At 52.3% G+C, this 24,181-nt stretch overlaps 3 protein-coding genes across 6 annotated transcripts; 1 reads left to right on the top strand and 2 right to left on the bottom strand.

Moving 5' to 3' along the window:
* The first annotated feature begins 1,457 nt into the window (after positions 1 to 1,457).
* On the top strand, positions 1,458 to 6,780 carry PSMC3IP (PSMC3 interacting protein). The gene is made up of 8 exons (XM_004434443.3): positions 1,458 to 1,723; positions 1,816 to 1,916; positions 2,105 to 2,194; positions 4,878 to 4,989; positions 5,507 to 5,652; positions 5,754 to 5,807; positions 5,942 to 6,001; positions 6,079 to 6,780. The coding sequence occupies exons 1-8, from the start codon at positions 1,690 to 1,692 to the stop codon at positions 6,133 to 6,135; spliced, it is 654 nt and encodes a 217-aa protein (XP_004434500.1). The 5' UTR covers positions 1,458 to 1,689; the 3' UTR covers positions 6,136 to 6,780.
* MLX (MAX dimerization protein MLX) lies at positions 6,380 to 11,083 on the bottom strand. 3 transcript variants are annotated; one of them, XM_004434441.3, is made up of 8 exons: positions 11,003 to 11,078; positions 10,538 to 10,574; positions 9,953 to 10,042; positions 9,571 to 9,677; positions 9,209 to 9,308; positions 8,908 to 9,007; positions 8,356 to 8,557; positions 6,380 to 7,537 (listed from the first exon to the last, which is right to left on the bottom strand). In XM_004434441.3, exons 1-8 carry the CDS (start codon positions 11,042 to 11,044, stop codon positions 7,481 to 7,483), a joined length of 735 nt encoding a protein of 244 aa, XP_004434498.1. In that variant the 5' UTR covers positions 11,045 to 11,078; the 3' UTR covers positions 6,380 to 7,480. The 3 variants fall into 3 exon arrangements, with proteins under 3 accessions (XP_004434498.1, XP_004434497.1, XP_004434499.1); XM_004434440.3 differs by having other exon boundaries at positions 10,841 to 11,071; XM_004434442.3 differs by lacking the exon at positions 9,953 to 10,042 and having other exon boundaries at positions 11,003 to 11,083.
* Positions 11,084 to 11,814: 731 nt separating this feature from the next.
* COASY (Coenzyme A synthase) lies at positions 11,815 to 15,949 on the bottom strand. Of its 2 annotated transcripts, none has more exons than XM_004434445.3 (10): positions 15,872 to 15,949; positions 14,772 to 15,482; positions 13,938 to 14,152; positions 13,555 to 13,686; positions 13,234 to 13,423; positions 13,085 to 13,149; positions 12,812 to 12,896; positions 12,540 to 12,637; positions 12,304 to 12,450; positions 11,815 to 12,202 (listed from the first exon to the last, which is right to left on the bottom strand). In XM_004434445.3, the coding sequence occupies exons 2-10, from the start codon at positions 15,469 to 15,471 to the stop codon at positions 12,143 to 12,145; spliced, it is 1,692 nt and encodes a 563-aa protein (XP_004434502.1). In that variant the 5' UTR covers positions 15,472 to 15,482; positions 15,872 to 15,949; the 3' UTR covers positions 11,815 to 12,142. The 2 variants fall into 2 exon arrangements, with proteins under 2 accessions (XP_004434502.1, XP_004434501.1); XM_004434444.3 differs by lacking the exon at positions 15,872 to 15,949 and adding an exon at positions 15,606 to 15,865 and having other exon boundaries at positions 14,772 to 15,484.
* Between the last annotated feature and the right edge of the window lie 8,232 nt (positions 15,950 to 24,181).

The raw sequence follows: 24,181 nt of genomic DNA, 5'->3' as shown, positions 1-24,181 counted from the left end.
TTGGACAGAGCCCGTTTTCATGTGCTGCGGGTGGGAGTGTGCTAACATGTTTGCTCTTGGTTGATGGACAAGGTAGAGGCCAGGGAATGAAAACAGTTAACAGTGAGAAGGGAGAGGAGCTAGGTGCCTGTTTCATAGTCACTTACCTTTGTGTGAAGGTTAGGGGTAATGGCGTCTCCCCACTTTAGAATTCTCAAACAGACTTTGGACACCTTCTGTCTTAGAGCCCAGATGTCTTACAGGTGAGCTCTGATGCGGAAAAAAAATGGGAGGTGTGGGAAGGGAGTGGGATTTTGTGTGTTTGCATGAGTGTGTGTAGCTTCAGGCCTTGGAGTTGGCAAGAGGGAGGGAGGGAAGGAGAGCAAAATCTTTGGAAGGTGTTTCTTGTACCTGGGGGATCCTGCTCTGAATCTCCTTAGTCCTCCACTGTGAATTGGGGTGGGGATGGGAGTGGGAGGGGTACTGGGGAATAAATCTTGTATGAGAACAATCTTTAAGAGACTGATGTTGAATGGTGTCCTACCCTTGATAGGTCTCTTGTTAATCTGAGATGTGATTAATTTGAAGCCTCAGAAGAGGAAGCCCAGGCCTGAGGGACCACCTGCCCATCCTCTACTTTTCCTTTGTGGTGGCCAGCACAATCACCAGAGTATGAGGCCACTTCCCCTCCCCAGGAGAGCCCAGACATAAGCATAACTGGCACTTTTGGCTGGCATCTAGCTTGCAGTTCCATCATTTCTAATTCTTAATAGTGTCCCCTAAACGTGTGATGACAAGTACACGTTTCAAAGGCTAATGAGATTTTAGGTAAACAGAAGGCTTTAAAAAGTAGCACCATCCTCCTCTGGACGGTTTGAGCTGTAGGGACAGCTGCTCTTTGGCCTTCAGCTGACCTCAGAAACTAGAAATACTTATTTCAGGCTTTGTCCCATTGGCCACTGTGGGTAGGAGTGGAAAGCACCTGCCAGGTGTTGCCATAAGATTGACTCGGCCAACAGGAAACTTTTTTACAAGCTTTGTGGCTTAAGAGTAGCCCCATCCCAACCCTACCGTTCCTGGGTGTTCAAACCACAGCAGGTGCGGAGCGCCCCCTGTGTGCGAAGCTCGGTAGCGGGCAAAGAGGGGTGGTGGTATGCTCTTCCCAGGGCTCCTGCGCTTGCTTCAGTCTTCACAACCACCCTCCTGCGAGTATTTCTTGTTCCTGTTTTACAAATGATGAGACTAACCGACGAAAAGAGCATTGGACCGTGGGATAGGACACGTCCCCGTCGGTAACTAGCTCTGTGACCTTGAGCTAGTCGCTTGCCCAGCGGGGGTTGATCCTGCGGTTTCTTCCCGTTCCAACACAGCCCAGCTCAAGGTCACGAGTACTCAACTGCCGCTGGAACTGGGTCTCGAAACTTCAAGGCGTGATTTACGACAACCTTCGTTGCGAGGGGGAGGAACGGAGAGGTTCGAAGCGAGCGCCCCGCCTCCTCCGCAGAGATCCGGGCGCCAGAGGGTCGGACACACCGCCCGAGCTCCAAGCCGAAATGCACTACGGTGTCCGAGAAGTGTCGATTCGTCCCTCGCGAAGACTTCCCCTTCCGCCAATCACTGCCTGAGGCCCGCCCTTCCCGGCGCCGGAAGGAGCCGTTGCCGCGAGCAACAGCAACGTCCGGCTTTCGGAGTTTGGCGGCGGGAAAGGCCATGAGCAAAGGCCGGGCAGAAGCTGCGGCGGGAGGTGACCGGGCCGTGGGTGCGGGGGAGCCCCGGGAAGGGAGCGGGCGAGGGGTCGGCGGAGTGACCCCTCCCTTGCCTCATCTCTCTCGGTAGCCCCCGGCATTCTCCTGAGGTACCTGCAGGAGCAGAACCGGCCCTACAGCGCCCAGGACGTGTTCGGGAACCTGCAGCGGGAACACGGACTGGGCAAGGCGGTGAGGACCCTCTCCTGGGATTCCTCCTTTGGGACCCCCTCGAATCAGCCTGGGGTCCTGCTCTCTCGAGGCTGCCATTCTAGCCTGGGGCTTCCTGAGGCATGTCAGGCGCGCCCCGCATCGCTGAAATTCCCCCTGCCCGGCCCGAAGTGACGCCTCCGATTGCCCTGCCCCCTCCCTTCTGCCAGGCGGTGGTGAAGGCGCTGGAGCAGCTGGCTCAGCAGGGCAAGATCAAAGAGAAGATGTACGGCAAGCAGAAGATCTATTTTGCGGACCAGGTGAGGGAAACCTGCGCAGATTATCACCCGTGCGAGAGCCCGACGTTAGGTGAATCAGCCCCTAGTGACAACTCTTTGGGAGAATTGAGGCACCCCATGAAAGTCACATGTCTTATGCTATTAGAAGGGCCTCAGACATCCTTTAAACCAAACTGCGTATTCCCTTGCTATGATGTGAACTGCATGAGATTTCCAGATTTGAAACAAGTTAATGACAGAAACTCGGAAGCTCTATTCCCAATCATCTAGATTAAAACCACCATCTGCCAAACAATTTTCTTGTCTCTACCCCCTTCCCTAAATACACGCAATGTCCACTTAGTGTCTGCAGCCCATATCTCCACTTGGATGCCTTTCAGACTCTTCAGAATCAATATTGCCAAAGTAGAATGCCTCATCTCTCTCCCTAAACCGGCTCCTCGCAAATTCTTCTCCCTTAAGGAATCACTCTTCACCCAAGCCAGAGACTTGGCAGTCGTTCTGGACTTCCCTTACCTCACATGTCTAGTCAGCCATCAAGTCCAGCTGATTTTCCCCTGAATCCATCCTCTCCTTTCCATCTGCCATCACTGCTGGAGTTCAGGCACTCCTCATCAACATCCTCCTAACAGGTCTCCTGGCTTCCTCAAACATACCTTAAATTACAGCCAGAATGATCTATGTAAATATAAATCTAGTCATGCCATTTCCCTACTTCAAATGCTGGTGCTCCCTGGAACAGGTAAAGGCACTGGGAGATGTTCCCAGCCTGCCTCTAGCCTCACCTGTTCCTGTTATTTCTCCATCCATCAATACTCAACCATTCAGATGTGTTTTATCCCTGTGTCCTGAAACCTTTAGGATTTCACTCAGGCGTCACTCTCTCTAGACACCTTCCCTGAATGCTCTAATTGCCTCTTCTTCAGGCGCTTACCTTTGTGTGTGTGTGTGAGGAAGATCAGCCCTGAGCTAACATCTGATGCCAATCCTCTTTTTGCTGAGGAAGACTGGCCCTGGGCTAACATTCATGACCATCTTCCTCCACTTTATATGGGACGCCGCCACAGCATGGCTTGACAAGCAGCGCATCAGTGCGCGCCCGGGATTGGAACCTGCAAACCCCGGGCGCATGCACTTAACCGTTACACCACTGAGCCAGCCCCCAGGCACTTACTTCTTTTGAGGCATGCTGTATTATAATTGCTTTTTTACTTGTCTCCCTCACTAAACTGAAGCTCTTCTAGGGCAGACCGTTTACCATTCATGTTCCTTTACTCAGCACCCTCACAGTATCTCACATCCAGTAGCATTGTATATACTTGTTTAACTGAACCAAACCACTGTCAAGGCTAATTTTCCTACAATAGGTTTCATTATGTTACTGCTCTATTGAAGATCCCCTAAAGGAGAAGTTGGCAGATTTTTTTCTGTAAAGGGCCAGACAGTTAATATTTTTATGATTTGAGGGCAGATGGTCTCTTGTCACGGCTACACAGCTGTCATGACCACTCAAGTCTGCCATGGTGGAGCAGAGCAGCCATAGACAATATGGAAACGAATGCGTGTGGCCGGGTTTTACTAAATTTTTGTTTTCGAAAACATGCATCCGGCAGGGTTTGGCTTGCAGGCTGTAGTTTGCTGCCTCCTGCTCTAAAGGTCTACTTGGCCTTAATGTCAAGTCCAAACTGTCCAGCCCAACATTCACATCCTTTTTTTTTTTAAATTTTATTTATTTACTTATTTTTTCCCCCAAAGCCCCAGTAGGTAGTTGTATGTCATAGCTGCATATCCTTCTAGTTGCTGTATGTGGGACGCGGCCTCAGCACGGCTGGAGAAGTGGTGCGTCGGTGTGCGCCCGGGATCCGAGCCCGGGCCGCCAGCAGTGGAGTGCACGCACTTAACCGCTAGGTCACGGGGCCGGCCCTCACATCCTTTCTAATTTGCTTCCCATCACCCACTGACAAGTCCCCCACTGAACCCCAACACTGTCCTTTTCTAGCAACCGGTCTCTCCTGGGAGGGGGTCCTCAGACTTGTAGTGGAGTCCCTAAGCAAAATACCTCCCACCATACCTCTGCACCTGTCCAGATTCTTCGTATTGTGGAAACCCGTAATTTAGGTATCACCACCTTGGAAAAGAATGTGCCATTATTCCTTCAGCCCAGTGAATGGTTTTATCACTAAACTGAAAGATATTTCTGTCCCATTCAGTATATCCTGCCAACCTAGAAGCCCCATGAGGACAGGCATCAGGTTTCCACTTTTCTTTTATACCTTTTTGTTGAGACCAGTAGTAAACTGAATTATTTCCCAAAAGCGCCCTCTGCTATTTTCCCAGGCCCTCAGTCCCAGGTTCTTCTTCTTTTTTTTTTTGGTGAGGAAGATCAGCCCTGAGCTAACATCTGATGCCAATCCTCCTTTATTTTTTTTGCCTAGGAAGACTGGCCCTGGGCTAACATCCGTGCCCATCTTCCTCTACTTTAGATGGGACGCCACCACTGCATGGCTTGACAAGTGGTGTGGTGGTGCGCACCCAGGATCCGAACCCCGGGCTGCCACAGCGGAGCGTGCGCACTTAACCGCTACGCCACCAGGCCGGCCCCCCCCAGGCTCTTCAGTGTATATGAACGTTGCCTTGCTAGAGGTGGGTTCCCATCCTGGGCCTCACATCAGCCCACATCTGTTTTTCCCTTCGTCTCTGGCAGGACCAGTTTGACATGGTGAGTGATGCAGACCTCCAAGCCCTGGACGCCAAAATCGTGGCCCTCACTGCTAAGGTGCAGAGCTTGCAGCAGAGCTGCCGCCACATGGAGGCTGGTAGGACTGGGCAACCCCCCGGAAGGTGCCCCTAGCATCAGGGTCAGTCTGCAGGTCAGGAATTACGAAGTGAATGATTTGTTGACTGCAGCGTTATCTTGTTGCAGTGAAGATCCCTTTGCTGGGCTGCCATAGGCATTACATTAAAAGAAATATATAACGGCTTTTGAATACAAGTGGGCAAGACGTGCATTTACTTCCCTACCACAGTTTTCAGTATCCTGTTTCCACACTTCTATTCCTGCTTCTTTAACTTGCTATAACTAACAGTCTGCTCAACCTCACGTCCTACCCACTACTTGTAGATGGAAGAGGAAAGAAAACTAGAATAAATGATAATTCCATAAGCTTTAAATCTCTCCTGAGCATTTCCAGAATATGAGACTCATTCTGGAACCTGTGTATAGAAACCAGAGCAAGGTAGAGCCCCCCTGGTCTCCTACCTTGGGGCACCCACTGGGAAAGATAGAACCTTCCTCAGGGTGTGGCAAGTGACCTCAGGGAGATGTGGTTTCAGAGCTGAAGGAGTTAACTAGTGCCATGACCACACCGGAGATGCAGAAAGAGATCCAGGAGTTAAAGAAGGAATGTGCTGGCTACATAGAGAGACTGAAGAACATCAAAGCAGCCACTAACCATGTGACTCCAGAAGAGAAAGAGCAGGTGAGCTGGGAGGGGTAGCAATGTCCAGAGTGAGGATGAAGGTTGACCCCAGTGGCTGCTGTGGGACTGAGGGGTTAGAGGAACCTCTTTCCCCTTTCTAGGTGTACAGAGAGAGGCAGAAGTACTGCAAGGAGTGGAGGAAGCGGAAGAGGATGGTAAGGGTATGGGAGCTCCAATGCAGGCCCTGGAAAATGGCAGCCAGCAGAGAAACTGCTGCCCAATATCATGGACCCATCAGGCAGTGCTGAGTACTGCCCATCTGAAAAGGGGTGGTTTTGTTTCTTGTCAGGCAACAGAGCTGTCTGATGCAATCCTCGAAGGATACCCCAAGAGCAAGAAGCAGTTCTTTGTAAGTCATTCTCTCTCGTCCTTGCTCCCCTGGGGTCTTCGTCCAGGCACTTGTTCACTTGTCTCCGTGCCCCACAGGAGGAAGTTGGGATAGAGACAGATGAAGATTACAACGTCAAGCTCCCAGACCCCTGAGAGGCCCTCTGGCAGGCCTGGGGGATGGGAACAGAGATGTCCTGGACCGGCAGCCTTGTTTAGGTCAGCTTTTTTTTGTTGCTCCTGCTGCTTTCTACCTTTAAGCAGAGCAGTTGGGAGAGGGGCATTAACCAGAGTATTGGGTGGAGGGAGTGAGTGCCGGCGGCCCAGAGCAGATGGTCACATTTATTGCATCATCCACATTTCAGTTGCTTGAGTTTAACACTTAGACTTGGACCAACGCTAAAGGAAAGCATTTAGCCATATTTATTGTAATATAATTTGATATAAAAATACTTAATTTCCTCTGGATAATCAAACCTCCCAGATAGCAAACCTGAGGAAGGCAGAAGGGAGCTTGGGGGACAAGGGTAGAGTGAGGCTACTAAACACAGCATTCAAGGAGCCCCAGGCCGCACCCAGGACTCTCCTGGGCTTGATACCCCAGGAGGCCTTTAGAGTATCTTCTCTACCCCTTCACCCCACCCCCAAGTCCTGGGAGAAATGCAGGCAGCACAGAGATGTGGAGACCCAGGTACACTTGACAGAAAGGCTGGTGGTGGTTTTGAGGCCCAGTTAATTTTCCAAAATTGTAACTAGCAAAACTGCATTGTTGGTGTTTAAAAAATAAAATTTTAATGTGTAGTGCTGTGTCACACTTGACGTTGCTGTGCACTGCTACTGCCTGTGGGGACAGAGAGCGCAGAAGTAGGTGGGGAGGTTGCTTCCCTCTACCACCCAGAGCAAGGGAGGATGGAGAGGTGACAGAGTAGGAGGCGAGGGCAGAAACCTGGCAGCCACGCCCTGAGCTGGCCAGAAAGTCCTGGCCTCACGTTGGGCTGACCAGGCAGCCTTAACCCAGGCACGAGGCAGCCTTTCACCCTTCACGGCTGTGGGAGTATTTCTCTTCTTCCCTCCCATCCAACTACTGCCAAAATGGCCAAACTTGGGCCAAATGTTGCCCAAGAGACCAAAACAGAGGCAAACAGTAGTTTCCAAATATGTGTAGATCACGAGCAGAAATCTGAGGCTTAGAAAGAGGTGAGAGGGCAGGAGCTCTTTGGGGTGCCCAGAGCAGACCCCCCATCCTCAGGACTTTTATGGGAAGGGGGAAGACTGGGTAGGTTTGAGTTGTATGGTCAATATAATAAATTAATCAGAAGCTTTCACAAACAAACACCCCAGCCCCACTGAGGATGAGGGGCACGGCTAGGGAACCAAACACCAAGAAATCAGCTGACTGGTATGCGGTGTCACAGTCCCATCTTATGAGCCCAGCGGCTCTACAGCCAATTAGGAGACTCAAGAGCCTCTTGTTGGATGTTCCGAAGGTTCCAAGAGCCAGTCAGTAAAGCTGGTTCTTCAGTTGGTGCAGGACACCAATCACAATCTCCCGTAGGGTCTGGTGGGGAAGAGAGAGACAATGCTCAGGCCAGGGCACAGAGCCGTCTCAGTGACACCTGCCTAGACCAGGTGTGCTCTTTAGAGTACAGAAAAAAAAAAAAAAAAAAAAAAGCCCCTGTGAAGCACTGATTTCTACAGTTTACCTTGCAATGCCCCCAAAACAGGATGGAGAGATGGACAGCTATGTGATAAAGTAAATACAGAAAATGTTAATGGTAGAATTTAGGTGGTGGGTATCTAAGTGTTTATTGTGAAATCCTCAGTGTTGCAGTATGTTTAAAGTGTCTCACAATAAAAATGTAGGGAAACAAAAAAGAAAGTAAGAATCTCAGATACAAGTTCAAGCCTCAAAAAAAGCAATCAGGCCTAAAAAGCGCAAGACTTTTTCGTGCAATAGCATTAACATACCACACCGTTATGAATGATAACAATAAAAAGCCCCCAGGAAAACTGCTTCAGGGGCCTGGGGCTGGAGGCCAGGAATCTTTCCAAAAACCCCAAGTAATTCTGCTGCAAGTGATGGGGGCTTACTGGGCAGCCAAGGAGTGCCTGAGGCGGCCACAATGAGGCCTAAGCCAAGGCTGAGAGCCAGCCCTCACAGGAGTGAGTGCCCTAGTCGCTCCTGCCAAATGAAACCCTAACAGGGAAATCTGGGCTAGAAAGCAAAGGGGGAAACAAGAGTATTGAAAGTTGTAGAAACAACCTCAAGAAACCTAAAAGTTGGTACCCTGCCTCTATGAACAAATAATGGCTTGGGCCACTTTGCCTGAGGGTAAGGAGAAGGCCCCAGAGCCCGTGACCACTGCTACCCCATACCTGAGGCTTACAGTGCTCCTCAATCCAGCTGAAGACACAGGCTGACAGCTCCTGGAAACTGGCCACGGAGATGGAGGCATTGAAGGACTGGAACAGGGAGTCCATGATGCCTTGAAACACGTTGAACTTGACCTGGTCAGAGACCTGGTCCTCCCCCTCATGGGGGTTGTCCTGGTGTGCCTTTACAATCTGCTCGTAGTTCCTGAAAGCGCAGGCCAGGGCTAAGGTGCTGCAGCAGCTCTACCAGCCGGGGAAGAATAATAGGGTGACCTGTGTAACCCCCCGCCCCCAGGAAGGGGATTCCCAGACAGCTTTGGGGACATATTCAACGTCAGCTAGATATTGCTTCTAGGTGAGAAATGCCATGTATCTGCTAGGTGTTAGGGACTGCTGGAGTAGAGTCCTGCCTCTAAGTGGCCACCTGAGGGAGTGAGAGTATTATCTATACTGTATTATCTGATGCGGCCTTTGAACAAGGGGAGGGTGTGAGCTGAAGTCGGCCTCAGAGTCCCCTCAGAAGCCCTGGTTCCCCCAGTTCAGCATCTCCCTTACACTTTCATGATCTTTAAGGCCATGACGTCCTTGCGTAGTGTGGAAACCTCCTCTTCCTGCTTTTTCTTCTCCTTGTGCAAAAACTGGATGTAGTCAATGGCTGGGGTCGGGGCAGGAAGAGGGGGTGGGCACAGAAGAAGTCTCAACCAGAAGGACAAGGCTGATTTTGTTTACCCTTCCTCCATACCCCAACTCTCCCGTTAGAACCACCCCACCAAGGCCAGGCTGAAAGTGGGTATGAGGCTCTGGCCTCTTCACAGCCCCCTGGCTCCAACCCCTCCAGTGCTCTCCCTGGCCATACTCTTCTGTAGAACGATGGCTTTGCTGAGCTTTTGGGAGCCAATGGAGAAGTCCTGCTGCTGGCAGGTGGGGACGATAGTCTGAAGGTCGTCATAGCCTCTCTGTGGAGACAGCAGGGGAAACAAGGGTTCCTTAACTCTGAGGAGCTAAGGCAAACTGGCAGAAGGCTTTTCTTCCATGAACCAAGTTCCATGCTCACAAACTCAAAGGGATGGGGAGCTGGAAGGAGGGAGGTGTTCATATCCAGGGACTAGACTAGCTGCCCCCAAGGCTGCTTGGGACTGTCTGATGTGGTCAGGGCAGAGTGAACCTGAAAAATGCAGGGCCCTCCTGTGCTGGCTGAGGCACAGGCCTCCCAGTCACCTTGATGGCGTCCCTCCTCTTCTGCTCAGCCTGAGTGTGTGCTCGCCGACGCCGGTCCTTGTAGGATTCCTTGTAGGACTCCTGGTGGTAATCACTGTCCTCGTCATCTACGCTCAGAGTTGGGGGCAGGAAGAGGTCATCCTGGGGCCCAGCGGGGCCCAGCTAGCCCAACTTTCCCCAGCTGGGAAGAAGAACCTGGTGGCTAGAGATGGCAGATGGACACAGACCTAATGTCCTAGATGAGGTGAAAGATGGTGAGACCCTGTGTCTAGCACTAGGGCTCCAGCACCCCTTTGTGGATGGCTGGACCTTCCTGTCTAGGAAAGATACTAAAATGATGGCATATCTGAGTCCTCCCAGGTGGGGGGATGTTGCTGCCTACCTGTGTTGGGGACGGAAGAGGCACTGGTGGAACCGATGCTATTAGCTCTGGACACTACACTCCCCTTGCGGGTGCTTTCTACAAAAAGCCCTGGAAAAGAGAGGCCCCAATCACTAAGGAGTAGAGTGGGGGGACACTGCTAGGCCCTCAGACACCTGTGGGCACAACAGATTCCTGGTCCTTAAATGCTGACCTCTCCCCTTCAACTCAAAAGCCAGCCATACTGGGCCACCCACTTCCTATCATGCTATGCCACAATGCTCCTGTCCCTAGTAACTACACTGCTCCACAGGCCTGCAGTGATACCCCCTGGCTCACAAAGTGGCATCTGGGTGTGATGATGGTGAGAGAGTGACCAGCTGTCACTATTTCCATCACTTCCCTAATCCAGAGCAGAGGGAAGTAGGTGTCACCTTCGGATGCTTCCTGCCCCTGTCCTCCAGCTCCTGCCTGGCTGTCTCTGGCCAGGAACTCGGCTCAGGGACAGTGGACTGTGCTCAGGTGTGGCTGGGAAGGCCACGCGAATCTACAGGGCTGAAGTAGGAGTATCCCTCCAGAGCTGAAGACGGTGGGGGAGGCACTCACCGGGGTCCAGGCTGTTGTCGCTGTAGGCATACTCCACCTGTGGCACCGAGCAAGGGAGAAGCCCGTCAGACCTCCGCCCCTGGAGGAAGGCGCCTCCGATCACTTTGCACGCGCGCGTTTACACACACACACACACCCGTGGGGTGCGCAGGCAGTTAAAGGACTCCCCAGAGGGCCAAGACTGGAGAAGCCGTGGAGCGCCGCCGATCAGCGTGATCCCGTCCGCCCCCACTCCTCCACCTCCCCAGCCCCCAGCCCCCGTCCCCTCGCACTCGCGCACATACGCCTCGGTTGTCTTCCCACCTTGGCACATGCGGGGTGAGAGCTGTCTTCTCTGCAGCCCCCAGGCCCGGAGAGCGGGGCGTACTCTAGGGACTGGAGGGAATCCCCTCGTCTTCCGGACCCCCTATGTGCACGAGCCCGACCCGCCCTCCCCTCGCCGGCGTGCGCGCCCACGGGGCTTGCCTTGACCCAGGGGTCCTCCGGAGAGGCGCCCGGCTCCGTCATCTCGGACCCACCGGACCGGAAACCAGCCCGCGGGGCGGGCCCTCCGCCGCGAGGAAGAGGCGAGGCACGCCCACGTGACCCAGACCCACCAACCCGAGACCGAGAGGCGGGGGGGGGGCGGCCCGCGAGGGTGCCGCGCATGCGTAGCCCTGAGACGCCGAACAGTGGAGGCCAGGCGGTGGATGTCCTCGCTGTTCGTGCCTCCCCTTCCTCGGGGTAGGCATCCCTGCCTCCGCGACAACGAAGCACATTCTGTGACATGAGGTCCCTCAAAAGGCTTGTCCGAGTAGTGTCGCATAGTTGCGCTCACGCGAACTGCCGGGCCCACCGGGGGACGCGCTTTCCCTGGCCCGTCGGGTGGCCAGGCCCGCCACATGACGGAGTCCCCGCCACCTCGTCTGCCCGGCAGGCAGCAGGCTCTGTGAGGGCAGAGGCTCCGCCTGGCTTGTTGAGGGATGGTCCTCCAACACCCAGCACGGCGTCTGGCAGGACAGTGTGGAATGAACGCTTTCAAAGAGCCCGTTAGCCAAGTTATGCTACTCTATAGACGAGGAAACTGAGGTACCTAGACAGTCTATGACTTATCCAGAAGCACACAGCTAGTCAGTGGTAGGGCCAAGGCTGACCTCAGTCTGGCTAGCTGCAAAAGCCATGTTCTTCACTGCCCTCCCAGCTTCCAGCTCAGGCCTGGGCCCTGCACTTACGGCTCTAGGGTCCCAAAGATACCCAGAGGCATTGAAGCAGGAAGTAGACACCATACAGGCAGCACCTGGAAACATTCACCTTTAATTCTGTCACAAGTTCCAGTGTTTGCTCTGGGCCCAGGCAGCCACGGGTATCAAACACCCGTGGGCAAGAGTGGGGACAGAACGCCAGAGGGGCCTGCTCCCCCATGAGCTACATCCTCTGTGTTGGCCAAACACCAGCAAGCTGGGTAGGCTTCCTGTGTCCACCAGGCCCAGCCCTGCCCTGCCCAGCTTAGCTCAGAGCCCTCCAGGCCGACGCTAGGGTAAGCATCGAGACACCCATTCCTCCTCACCACTGGATGTCTCGTCAGCTCCAGGAGCCAGTCTGGCCCCACAGAGAACTCATTGTCAATCATGGGCCTGATGGCGTCTTCGGGATGCGCTTCAGCAGGAGGGCCCAGGCTTTCTCCACCTTTGGGCAGGCCAGAATGGTAGGAGGAAGAGAGGACAGGGTCAGGCAGGAACCCACTGGAGACTCCCTCCTCACAGCCCAGCCTTTCCCTTGGCACCAACCTGGCGCTGGGTGACATGAGGCTCCCACAAGGTGCTCAGCACCACGTGGCTCTGGTCCACAAGCTGCTGCCCACTCATCTGGCTCTGCAGCCGGCTTTGAGCCGCAGCCTCACTGAGGCCATCCCTCTCCATGATGCGTCGTATAGCCTGGGCACAGATGAGGCATTTGTCAGCCCACTGACTCAGAGCAGGATGCAGTCTACAGTGGGGTGAGGTGGGCGGTGGGGTCCCGATACCTCAGTCTGAGGGATGACAACGGTCCACACCTCATGCACCATGTTCTGCCAGCCGGCTTCAAGCAGCATGGCAGCATCAATCACGCACACGTGCTTTCCTGTGGGGAGACCCCAGTCATTGCCAGCAGCACCCTGCCACTTGTTACTAGTCAGAGAGCCAATGAAACGTAGTTCCAGGGAAAGCGGATGGTCTGGTTTGAGGTGGGGAAGCTCCCAGGAGGAGAATCTGCTTAACTGTCCCCTTGGCTGCTCCCATCATCCCTCCCACTCACCCTCAGCCACAGCCTGATCCATCTCCTCTTGGGCCAGCTTTGCGATAACTGGCCACATAATGTCCGTGAGTATCTTCAGCTGCTTCTGAGGAGGAGAATGGAGGAAGTGGGCAGAGTTTACCTTCCCCCGGAGATGCAGCCAGCCCAAGGGAGGAGGGAGTTAGGAACAGACGAGTGGAAACTGGCATCCTGGACCAGACCAGAGAGATCCACTGAGTCCCAACCTCTGGGTCTAGTAGCAGCTGAGGAGCCCTTGGAGAAGTGTCTGTTTACCTTGTTCCCAAACACCCGGCTGCCTAGGACCTTCCTGTTGATCATGCCATCTTTATGGAGAATATCTGGACGACAGAGACAGAGGTCTGGGCAAGGAGGCCAGGCCATCTCCTCACTTCAGGCCACCTCCAGCCCTCTCCAGTTATTACCTGTTCCAAAGGCTTCCACAACAGGCTGGTAGGCAGGACCACCAGGGGCATAGGCCCGATGGCCCAGGTGGTCACTGTCGATGACAAATGCCCCCAGCCTCTTCAGCTGCTGAGCTATTGAGCTCTTACCAGAGCCACTGATGCCCGTTAGGCCAATCACATAGAGCTGATTGGGGAGCTCTGGCCTCTTCTGAGGGTAGATGAGAAGGAACCCCAGTTACTAGGGTCCTCAGGCTCATGCTTGGGATGAACCCTTCAGTCTCTACCCTCCAGCATTTCCAGCCCACCCAAGCAGAGGGGAGAGAGGGAGGGTGGACTTACATATGGAGGCCGAAGCAGGTTTCCTAGCATTTGTTGGCGGAAGCTGGAGGAGCTGACTTTGTCCTCTTCATTTTCCTTATGGCTTGGGTCCTTCAGCAGCTGGATCTGGTACAGGGCAAGCTCCTCCAAGCCCTGAGGTAAAAGGGGAGGAGTGAGATGAAGAAGGGCAAACATGGACCCCTAACCTGCTCCTTTATCCATCCCTACCTGCCCTAGAGGTAGAGCTTACCTCAGAAGGCAAGCTAGACACCAGTTCCTCCTTGCCTCTTCCCACCACCCTGAGCCCTCTCTTCCCTCCTCTGGGGTCACGGTACGTCCAACAGCCCCTACAATGGCCTTCCCCGTCCCCATCACTCCCTCCGCCAGTCCCCCTCAGGGTTTACATTCTCACGGCGGAAGCGGTTGACAGCCATCCCCCCACGATAGGTCTCCTCGCTGACCACCAGGAACTCCAAGGAGGGGTCAGAGCCAGCGGGCCCATAGGGGTCCAGCAGGGGGATGATATCAAAAGTCAAGGAGGGCTTGATGTCCACCAGGAACTCACTCAGATGTTCCACGCGCTCTGCGTAGGGTTGGAGCAGCTCAGGGAGCAACTTGCCTGGAGAAGGAGCCCAGAAGAACAATGAGATCCTTTTACTGGAGAGGTATGGGCCAGTTTAGGGGAGAGTGTCCCTAAGCATCCTATCTCCAGAAGAGGGTGGCAGGAAGAAAGGGCTAAGCTAGAAAGTGGTCTGTGACAAAGGAGCTGTGAGGAGGAGGCAGCAGGCAAGCACAAGAGTGGCTGCAAGGGCTGGCATGTGTCCAGAGAACTAGCAGTGCCAGCGGGCATCAGAGTCAGAGGGTGAATTCCAAGAACCAAGCCATCACGAGTTCCCTCCTACTGTCTCTGGCACTACTACCTATAACTCACTCATCCATTAAGTCTCAGGGTCTCAAACCTTAGGGGTCATCACCTGGAGAACTTATTAAAAGTGCAGATTCCTTGGCTCCACATTTGGGGGATTCTGATTGAGTGGTGACTAGACCACACACCGAGAAACCTGCATTTATTCATTTAACAAAATTTCCTTAGCACCAACTGAGTGCCAGGTGCTGTGACATTTGGGGGGAGTGGAAAGTAATGGTGCATCCCACCCTTCTTCAATCTTGGCCCAGCAAAGAGGGCAAGGAGTTTTGGGGGTCCTCCCCTGCCCTAATCCAGGGTCTCTCTCACTCACTCTTCAAGAGGTCTTTGTCTGCTACTCCGACCACAAGCTTCTCCTGGGCCAGGATGCACGCCACACTGAGCAACACTTTGTGGGCATTGTGCAGGCGGTCAAACGTGCCACCCACAGCCCCACGGTGGTAGCCACGCACTGGCTGCTTTGGAGACCTGGCCACGGGGGAGGCTGGCCTGATGGTGGAGGGTAAGGGGACATCCAGGGGCTCCACGGGCAGCTCTCCAGGCCCATAATCGGGGTAGAGCAGCACCGAAGCCAGTTGCGGACAACAGCTGTAACAGCTGGTGGCATAACGCTCTAGTTGTTGCTTGACCGGGTTGTACTGGCTTCCATCCAGGGTCTGAAAGTCAGTCAGCACCACTTCCGGCGGATGGGCCAGGTTCTGGACCGAGCTGGGCAGGGGAGGGAGAAAGGCGCTCTTGGTTCGAATATTGGTCAGCAGGATCCTGACGTCCAGGTCCTTGTGGACGTCGGCGCCAGCGTAGAAATGCGTGATGAAATCGAGAACCTCAAACGTGGCCTGCACGGGGCTGGACTGGGGTTGAGCCGGGCCCTCCAGGCTCATCCCCGGCTGCAGGTGCACATAGAGCGTGTGATTTACCAGCCGGGCCGCCGAGGTCAGGATGGGGGCCAGGCGAGGGGCCAGGGAGGCCAACGGCGTCGTCAGCACCAGGAGGCCCGACCGGAATACGGCCATGCTGCCCAGGCCTGCAGACAGTCAGGGAGATGGGGTGAGGGTGACTGAGGGGCATGTGGCTGAGGCCGAGGATTGTACGGGGCCTTGGACCCGAGAGGGGACCTGGGGCAGACACGGGGTCTCAGTGCTGATCGAGAGGAGCCCAGGGGAGGGACGGGGCCTGGTAAACGGCGCCTCGGGGCTGCGCTTTAAGCCTCGGTCTCCTCATCTCAGACGGAGCGGTGAATTCGCTGAAATGAATCGAAATCCTGGGAGGGGGAACCTGAACAGGAGCCCCCGAGTCATAGGGCTGGGGAGCCAGAAATCCTGGGCCCTCTTCCTAAACTGCACCAGGGTCTTCAAGGAATCGAGGGAGGGGACTGAAGAGGGACGTTCAGGCTCGGATCAGTCTCCTACTTACTGAGACCTCCGGGCTTTGGTTCCGCTAGCACCACTGCGGAGGCGTCCCCGGCAGTGACCCGGAAGCACTAGCTCAGGAATTGCGACTCCAAGCTACGGACACTGAGAAAGACCAAAGGTCTCAACTTCGGTTTGGGGCGGGATTCTCGCGAGATTTTTCAGGGGCTGGGTCGTATCCTGTCGATGGGGCGGGACTCCGAGGCTTGGGAGATGAGTGAATCATTTGATCCAGATCGCAGCCGCCCAGGGACTGGGCAGAGGAGGGCAAGGTGGGCCTAGAAGTGCTCTTCACGGACGCCTTTCGGACCCTGGGAGGAGAGACTGGCTTTAGCGAGGTCACCCAGGAGACAGCGACAAAGGCGGAAATAACGCCTGGCTTTCCTCCTTTTTTTTTTTTTTTATAAAGTTATTTTATTTTTTGTGTGAGGAAGATCAGCCCTGAGCTAACATCGGTGCTAATCCTCCTCTTTTTGCTGAGGAAGACCGGCTCTGAGCTAACATCTATTGCCAATCCGCCTCCTTTCCCCCCCCCCCCCCCAAAGCCCCAGTAGATAGTTGTATGTCAAAGTTGCACATCCTTCTAGTTGCTGTATGTGGGTCGCGGCCTCAGCATGGCCGGAGAAGCGGGGCGTCGGTGTGCACCCGGGATCCGAACCCTGGGCCGCCAGTAGCAGAGCGGGCGGACTTAACCGCTAAGCCATGGGTCCAGCCCCTGGCTTTCCTTCTTAATAAATTACAGCAACGAAGGTGGGGGTTACAGAGTAGCGCTTAAATTAGGGCCCGGCGTTCCCGGAGCCCTCCTGGCGTCAAGGAACCTCACGTGAGAGGCCACAGGACAGCTCTGTCCGAGTCTCCATTTCACAGATGGGAAAATTGAGGCCCTGTATGGTTCAGGGACATATAGGGAGGTAATAACAGAGGCCATGTCCCCTGGCTGCTATGGCATGCTATCCACACCACCCAGAACCAGTGATGCACCAGTTTGCAGGATGGAGGAGGAGGAGGAGACCTCTGCATGTGAGCTCAGTAAAGCTGCCAGAAGGTGGTCTCTGTGGACAGGAGAAAAGGGGGCGAAGACGGGAGACCTAGTGCCGACGGTTTACCGTGAAGCTAATGAGTGCTGGAAAGGCTGGAATTGGTAGTGTGGGGAGGGGAAGCCAGGTTGCCACTAGGAAACATTTCTGGTAAATTGTCCACGGAGATCTCAAAAAGGAGGGAAACCAGTCTCCAAGATTCCAGTAATGTGCTGTGGTTTATTTTCTCTAAGTAAATGCTCACTTTCATACTTAATTATGTGTTTGTTTTTTATATTCTTAAAGTGGTCCCCAAAATTGTATAAGCCTCTGGCTCCACAGAAACGTAAATCTGCCCCTGGAGTCGAGGATGGAAGAGTTACAGAGCCACAAAGGCATTGCGGCCAGGCTTCTTGCAGGAGGCGTCTTAAGGTGGATTTTAAAGACAGGACCCAATTTGAAGAAGCAGACTGCAAAGAGTGTCAGGAAATGCCCTGAAACATCTGGACACACGGTCTCATACCCCTGCATGGAGTCCCACTGTTAGAGGAGGTCATCGAGAGGATGTAACCCTTGAGCTGGACCCGGGCAGTCAGAGGCCCCTCACCCCCTCTGCTGTCCTTAGAATGCACGTTCTGCCCACCATTCCCACAGTGGGAGCCACCGATGCTTAGCTAGAGGCTGAGGCTCGAGTTAGAAACATGGAAGAAGGACTGAGGTTAGAGAAGGATGTGTGGTTGTCCACCACTCTGCTAGCTTCAGGGCTGGCAGACAAGGTGGGAGAGCAGGATAATAAGTTGGATATCGGAGTATGCTGTTTTGCGAAGCTAGGAGGGCACAAGCTGCCTTGGATTAAGGCCAGACAAAGCCTGATTGGGACACTAAGAAGTGGAATCCCTGGGAAAGTGAGGAGAGCAAAGAGGAGGATATTGTGGTGATTGACAGTGAAACGGATGAAGCACCCCATTCCATCTGCCCGGACCCCTAATACAAAGGAAAGCAAAAACAGCCCCCGTCAGTGGGGCAGCCCCCAATTCAAGAAATCTTCATGATGAGAGAATATACGCCCACTGAGCTCATTGATACAGCTGTCAAGTTCCAGCAAAAGGCCAGGAAAAGTGTCGAGGCTACAGGATGGGGGTGGGGGACAGTGGCATTTCTCCAACTGGGCAGGAGGCAGAGAAAATGAGCAACATCACTACCCACCCTGCCTGCTGACAGCGCCTGCAAGCGCTGGCTTTTCAAGCTCCCTCTCTGTCTCGGGTCTTTTCTCTAAGTAAATGCTCACTTTCATACTTAATTATGTGTTTGTTTTTTATATTCTTAAAGTGGTCCCCCACTTTACCCAACCTGTCTGTCTCGGGTCTTTTCCACAGCCAGTACCTGTTCCCAGGATTTATCAGTTTCCCCCAGATCCAAGCTGCCTTGGATTAAGGCCAGACAAAGCCTGATTGGGACACTAAGAAGTGGAATCTTGTACCCAACCCCCAGGGGTGGGGTACAAGATACTCACCCCCTTATAGATTGGATTATTCTATCCAGAGGGGAGGGTTGGCCCAATGAGGGGGATCTTCCTGGACACCTGGGACCCTGGAAATCTATACAGGAGGTGCAACAACTTCTTAGAGAGTTGGGAATGAGACAGGCTATCTACGCTCTTATCTTCCCCCCCCCCAAAGCCCCAGTAGATAGTTGTATGTCATAGTTGCACATCCTTCTAGTTCTATGTGGGACATGGCCTCAGCACGCCCGGAGAAGCGGTGCGTTGGTAAACGCCCGGGATCCAAACCCTGGCCGCCAGCAGCGGAGCGCGTGCACTTAACCGCTAAGTCACGGGGCCGGCTGGTCACTCTTGTCTTTGAAGGCCCTGATGGGGCCACATTCACTGTGGGAATGAAAGCCAAGATACTCCAGGCTGCCGCGAGAGCCTGGTATGGGACACTGGTATTCATGCTGAGCCCAGTCATGGGACAAGACATTTATGATGTTGGGCAATCTATTGCTGATCTGGGGGAAACTGATAAATCCTGGGAACAGGTACTGGCTGTGGAAAAGACCCGAGACAGAGAGGGAGCTTGAAAAGCCAAACGGCTGACCCAATCTGCTGTAAGGAGTCCGATAGGGCCGGCCCAGTGGCGCAAGTGGTTAAATGCGCACACTCCACTGTGGTGGCCCGGGGTTCACTGGTTCGGATCCCGGGCACGTACCAACGCGCCACTTGTCAAGCCATGCTGTGGCAGCGTCCCATATAAAGTGTAGGAAGATGGGCATGGATGTTAGCCCAGGGCCAGTCTTCCTCAGCAAAAAAAAAAAAAAAAAAAAAAAGGAGGAGGATTGGCAGATGTTAGCTCAGGGCCGATCTTCCTCACAAAAAAAAAAAAAAGAGTCTGATAAAAGTAACCAGGAAGCAAATGTGATTTGACCTCATTGCTGCCGGGACCCCACCTGAGCAGATAGACCGGCAACCCAATGCTGTGTTGGTCGACATGTAGAAAGCCTTAAAACCTGAACAACAGTTCAGACCTGCCCCACTCCCTCTCTACAGGCTGCAGGGGCCGCCACAGGAGTAGAGGTGGGGGCATTTGGAGGATCTACATACTTTATAGGGCCTAATAGCACCCATATTTCTAGAGACAGGGGGCTGGTGGACAGAGTACTCCTCTGCTGCAAATAGACAAGCCTTTTAGCCTTTTAGTCAAAGTGGGAGTTTGAGCCATAGCAGAGGTGGGTTGATGAAACATGTTCTCAATCCACTCTTGATAGGAAGGGAAATTCTTACCACGATATGCTGTTGCTTTGTGAGAGGCTCAGACCGGAGGAGTGCTGTGTGCACTGCGGGGGGCTGTTGCTCTATGGCGGTATATTGGGTTTTTACCCCCTTCCAGAGCTGGGACCAAAATCCTAGGGGTACTCTCTCCTTCCGTTGTCTCTGCCACAGTGTCCAACCCATACCTTCCAGAGTCACAGACACATCTACCACAAATGGTAGCCCTGCACGGCAGATGCTCAGAGCTTTAATCTGCTTCACTAGTATTTTTACCTTCTCAAAGGCGGCTTGCTGCTCTGACCCCCAGTCCCACATGTGCCCTTTCTTTACCTGGTGGTATAAGGGACAGAGGCACTGTGCCAGGCGTGAATAAAAGTCCTCCAAAACCCACAAATCCCTACAACGCCTTGCACCTCTTTCACATTCTTAGGGGTTGGATAACATGCCCCTACTGCACATTGCTGTCCTGTGTGTTCTTAACAACGCCCAAGGCAACTGCCAAAGGAGTCTGGGGCCATCCACCGGAGTTCCCAACCGGTAAGAAATTGGTAAATTGATTGTATTGGCCTCTCCCTCCAGGTGAGGGTTGTAAATACACCCTGGTGTGTGTGGACACTGCGTGTGGCCTAATCCAAGCTTTCCGCTGTCTTTGTGCAAACCAGGCTGCCACCAGTAGGGGATTAGAGAAGATGAGTACCATGTATGGATACCCTCCTTGAATAGACAGTGATTGGGGGTCACATTTCAAAGGTCATCATGCGCAAGACTGGGCAAAAGAACACGACATCGAATGGAGGCTCCGTCTCCCCTAAAATCTAAAAAGCAAGGTTAGTAGAAAGAAAAAATGGACTATTAAGTTAGATTAAATTACTAACAAGTAAAACTACCCTGGCCGGGTGGACTAAAGTACCATCCCAGGCTTCAATACAGTTGAATGATCAACCAGTAGGGCTTGTTGCCCCATATGCCAGACTGCGGACCCCTGCTGAGACACTCAATACTGTAAAGGTATGGAAGTCGCGAGAAACAGCCAGTGCCCTGACTCTCACTGTGGATCAATGTGCAGTGCTGCTGAGAACACCAAGCCCCATCACGCCTGGGAAAGGCATTGGAATACTGGAATTTGCAATGGGACGGCCCACTGGGATGAGTGAGTTACTTTGCACCCCTGGGTGAGGGGAACTACTTAGCCTCCACTGGGATCTCATTGTCCCGCTGCAAGCTGGACCTGTGGAAACGCACTGTAATGGAATGGAACACGCACCCCCAGTCCATCTTCTCACGCCTGACAGTGCTGCCTCCCTCGGCCAACATGTGTGGTATACACAACCAGGTCAAGTTCCTAAACCTGCCAACCTCCCTCTCCTCGAGGCCAGGTGGGCACGTTCTGTTTTCCACTGGTACGATCATTTGGCCACTGTCTTATTGGCCTGTATGACGTTATAGCTCACATAGAAACCCTTACTAAATTCACCCAGCGAGACTTGAATGATAGCCAACAAACTCTGACCTTACTGAGCACTGAAAAGTCTCTAATAAGAAAAGCTGTCCTCCAAATTAGGATGACTTGGACATCATTACTGCCTTGCAAGGAGGCACCAGTGCCATTATCCAAGCAGAATGTTGTGTGTTCACACGGGATGAGTCTGTTAATGTATCATTTTTATTAAATCACGTGACGACACAAGTGAATGCCCTGAATGATCCGACCCCCAGCCTAGGGGACTTAATAAATCGGTGGTTCAAATCATGAGGCTCCTGGTAGAAAAAATCATTACTTATTTTGGGAATCATTGTCTTAATCTGTGTTTTCTCTTGCATGTGCCTCTATTATTACTGTGGTATCTGACTCCAATGCAGCCAGACAGTAACCAAATGAGCCCCCTCCATGAAACCCCTTGCTGACCATTCAGGGCACGTTGTGGAAGAGGCGGGCATGTAAGATTGTAAGAGCTGGTCACAAGGGGTGGAGTGTTAGAAAAGGTCATCGAGAGGATGTGACCTCTGGTTCACCCTCAAGCTGGACATTTTCAAGGATGCAGCCTTGAGAAAGCAATGTGTTGTTGAGGGCCAGCCCCGTGGCATAGCGGTTAAGTGCGAGCGCTCCACTGCTGGTGGCCTGGGTTCGGATCCCGGGTGCGCACCAACGCACCGCTTGTCAGGCCATGCTGTGGTGGTGTCCCATACAGAGTGGAGGAAGTTGGGCACGGATGTTAGCTCAGGGCCAGTCTTCCTCAGCAAAAAAAAAAAGAGGAAGATTGGCATGGATGTTAGCTCAGGACTGATCTGCCTCACACACACACAAAAAATTCGGCGCACAGGTGTGGAGATCTACTCATCTTGTGACCACCCAAGACAAGCCTCGTGAGTAACTTCCCTTACTTATTAAACCTGCCACCTACCCATCTGGAGTGGCCTGCCTCTTTCTTTGGTCTGTCCTTGCCGTCTGTGTACAAGGGCCAGTGTCAGATTTCACCCAGGGAACTGAGGTTGCAAACCAACAGTCACTTTTACTCAGTGAATGTGTATTTAGTGCCTCCCACGATCAGGAATGGTTCTAGGCACAAGGGATCAACCAGTGAACAAAACAAAGTCCCTACCCGCCTGGAGCTTAGATTCCTGTGCATCTTGGGATGAGGTGATGAAGGCTATAAATAAATCTATAACAATAAAGTCAATAAGTCAATAAATAAATCTATAACACATCTAGTGATAAGTGCTATGAAGAAAAATAAAACAGGATACAGGGACCACAGTGGAGGGGAGGGAATGCTACTTTAGATAGAGTTGTCCAGGAAAACAGCAAAGACCTGAAGGAAGAGATGGAATCAGAGATCAGGGAAAGTGAACCAGACAGAGGGAACAACCAGTTCAAAGGCCCTGGGGCAGAAGGCCAGTAGGGCTGAATCAGATGATGGAGAGTGGTGAGAGATGAGGTCTGAAAGGAGGATCACGGGGCTGGCCCTGCGGCGTAGTGGTTAAGTGTTCGCGCTCCGCTGCTGGTGGCCTGGGTTCGGATCACGGGCGCGCACTGACGTACCACTTGTCAAGCCATGCTGTGGCAGCGTCCAGTATAAAGTGGAGGAAGATGGGCACGGATGTTAGCCCAGGGCCAGTCTTCCTCAGCAAAAAGAGGAAGAATTGGTGTGGATGTTAGCTCAGGGCTGATCTTCCTCACAAAAAAAAAAAAAAGAAAAGAAAAGAAAGGAGGATCAAAGAAGGTCTTGAAGGGGAAAATCTTGCATTTGACTGAGATAGGAAGCCACACGAGGTGTTTTGAGCAGAGAAATGAAATGATCAGACTTTCATTTTTAAAAGAAAATTCCGGCTGCATTGTGGAAATTTGACTGTTGGTGGGCCAGGGTGGAATCGGGGAAACCAGTTAGAAAGCTACTGCAATAATCCAGGGGCGATGACAGCGCATGGAGCAGGGTAATTTCCAAATATGCAAAAATATATTCCAAAGTTATTTTAAGTACATACACCATAACACATCATTATTGTTAAATATTCCAAAGTTATTTTAAGTACAACATTTTATCTCTTTCACATCTATTTAGTTTACTTGTTCCCAATAATTATTTAGATTGCCTACAAAACTTCATGAGGCATTAGCAAAATCAACTACTATTCTAAGTTATTTGCTGACAAATTTTGTGACAGAGATAACATGTCTGTATCACATCCCATGTTGATAACTCTGAAAGCATGTTTATTTTAATCAAACCAACAAACTTAAACAAGCTTTCACTGACCAAAGATTGTTTTATAGCATGTTAACTTGAAAGACATTTGGGTTAGTTTCCATTACATTTATATAAGTGCATACTTTAAGCCAATTAAATAGAGCTCTTTTAGGAATTATACCATCTGGAGGTAAAAAATATCACACACACATATATATAAATAAACACACACAGAGAGACTCCACAGCTATTATTTTTAAATTACTGCCATGAGTCAGGTACAGTAATACAAAGCTCTCCTTCTCTCTCTTTTTTTCCTTCAGTCTTGGGAATTGGTGATGGGCCAGATAACAGTTCCTGGGGAGGCTATAAGCCTTTTGAGATAAAGGAAATGGGAGGGATCTGAATTGCCTCTAGAGTTGCTTTCTAGTTTTGCAAAGGTTTGTAAGTTGAGGACAGTTGCTCTTAATTCCTCAGAAATTTGGGTTGTAACTTAAGTGACATTACAGGTTGATCTACCTGTCCAACTACGTCATCCCTAATTTGCTTCTTTCCCTCTGGGAGCTTTAGTTTCATTTTAACTTAGGGAAGAAGGCCTGGAAAAAAAAATTCCTATCAGGTTCTGAATATCAGCTTCCAGTTTGGCTGAATTTCTGACCATAAGTTGCTAAATCCTTTCAAATATCTTGCCAGGTTTCAGCCAGACAAACAGTAACTATACCGGGCAGTATTGAACAATTCCATTAATCTTTAACGTTGCAGTGTCCAAGAAAATCTCTGAGTCTCGTTAACTCTGGGAGGAGCTCATGTTGCACCCTCTTTTGAAGGTAGATTATGAGGGTGTC

Source organism: Ceratotherium simum, chromosome 16, assembly GCF_057802395.1.
Source record: "Ceratotherium simum simum isolate JZ-2026a chromosome 16, ASM5780239v1, whole genome shotgun sequence".
Lineage (NCBI taxonomy): Eukaryota > Metazoa > Chordata > Mammalia > Perissodactyla > Rhinocerotidae > Ceratotherium > Ceratotherium simum.
This window is presented reverse-complemented; position numbering and strand designations above follow the sequence as displayed.

Bases quoted from the DNA above. Each gene is read 5' to 3' on its own strand.
- PSMC3IP (XM_004434443.3), top strand. From the start codon at position 1,690: ATGAGCAAAGGCCGGGCAGAAGCTGCGGCGGGAG. The intron at 1,917-2,104 runs GTGAGGACCCTC...CCCTTCTGCCAG, and splicing joins AACACGGACTGGGCAAGGCG to GCGGTGGTGAAGGCGCTGGA. The intron at 2,195-4,877 runs GTGAGGGAAACC...CGTCTCTGGCAG, and splicing joins AGATCTATTTTGCGGACCAG to GACCAGTTTGACATGGTGAG.
- COASY (XM_004434444.3), bottom strand. From the start codon at position 15,679: ATGAGGAGACCGAGGCTTAAAGCGCAGCCCCGAGGCGCCGTTTACCAG. The intron at 12,897-13,084 runs GTAAACAGACAC...TCTCCTCCTCAG, and splicing joins GCCGGGTGTTTGGGAACAAG to AAGCAGCTGAAGATACTCAC. The intron at 12,203-12,303 runs GTTGGTGCCAAG...GCCTGCCCAAAG, and splicing joins CTCATGTCACCCAGCGCCAG to GTGGAGAAAGCCTGGGCCCT.
- MLX (XM_004434440.3), bottom strand. From the start codon at position 11,044: ATGACGGAGCCGGGCGCCTCTCCGGAGGACCCCTGGGTCAAGGCAAGC. The intron at 9,309-9,570 runs GTGACTGGGAGG...CTGTCTCCACAG, and splicing joins AGAGGAGGGACGCCATCAAG to AGAGGCTATGACGACCTTCA. The intron at 8,558-8,907 runs GTAAGGGAGATG...CTGCGCTTTCAG, and splicing joins GCCTTAAAGATCATGAAAGT to GAACTACGAGCAGATTGTAA.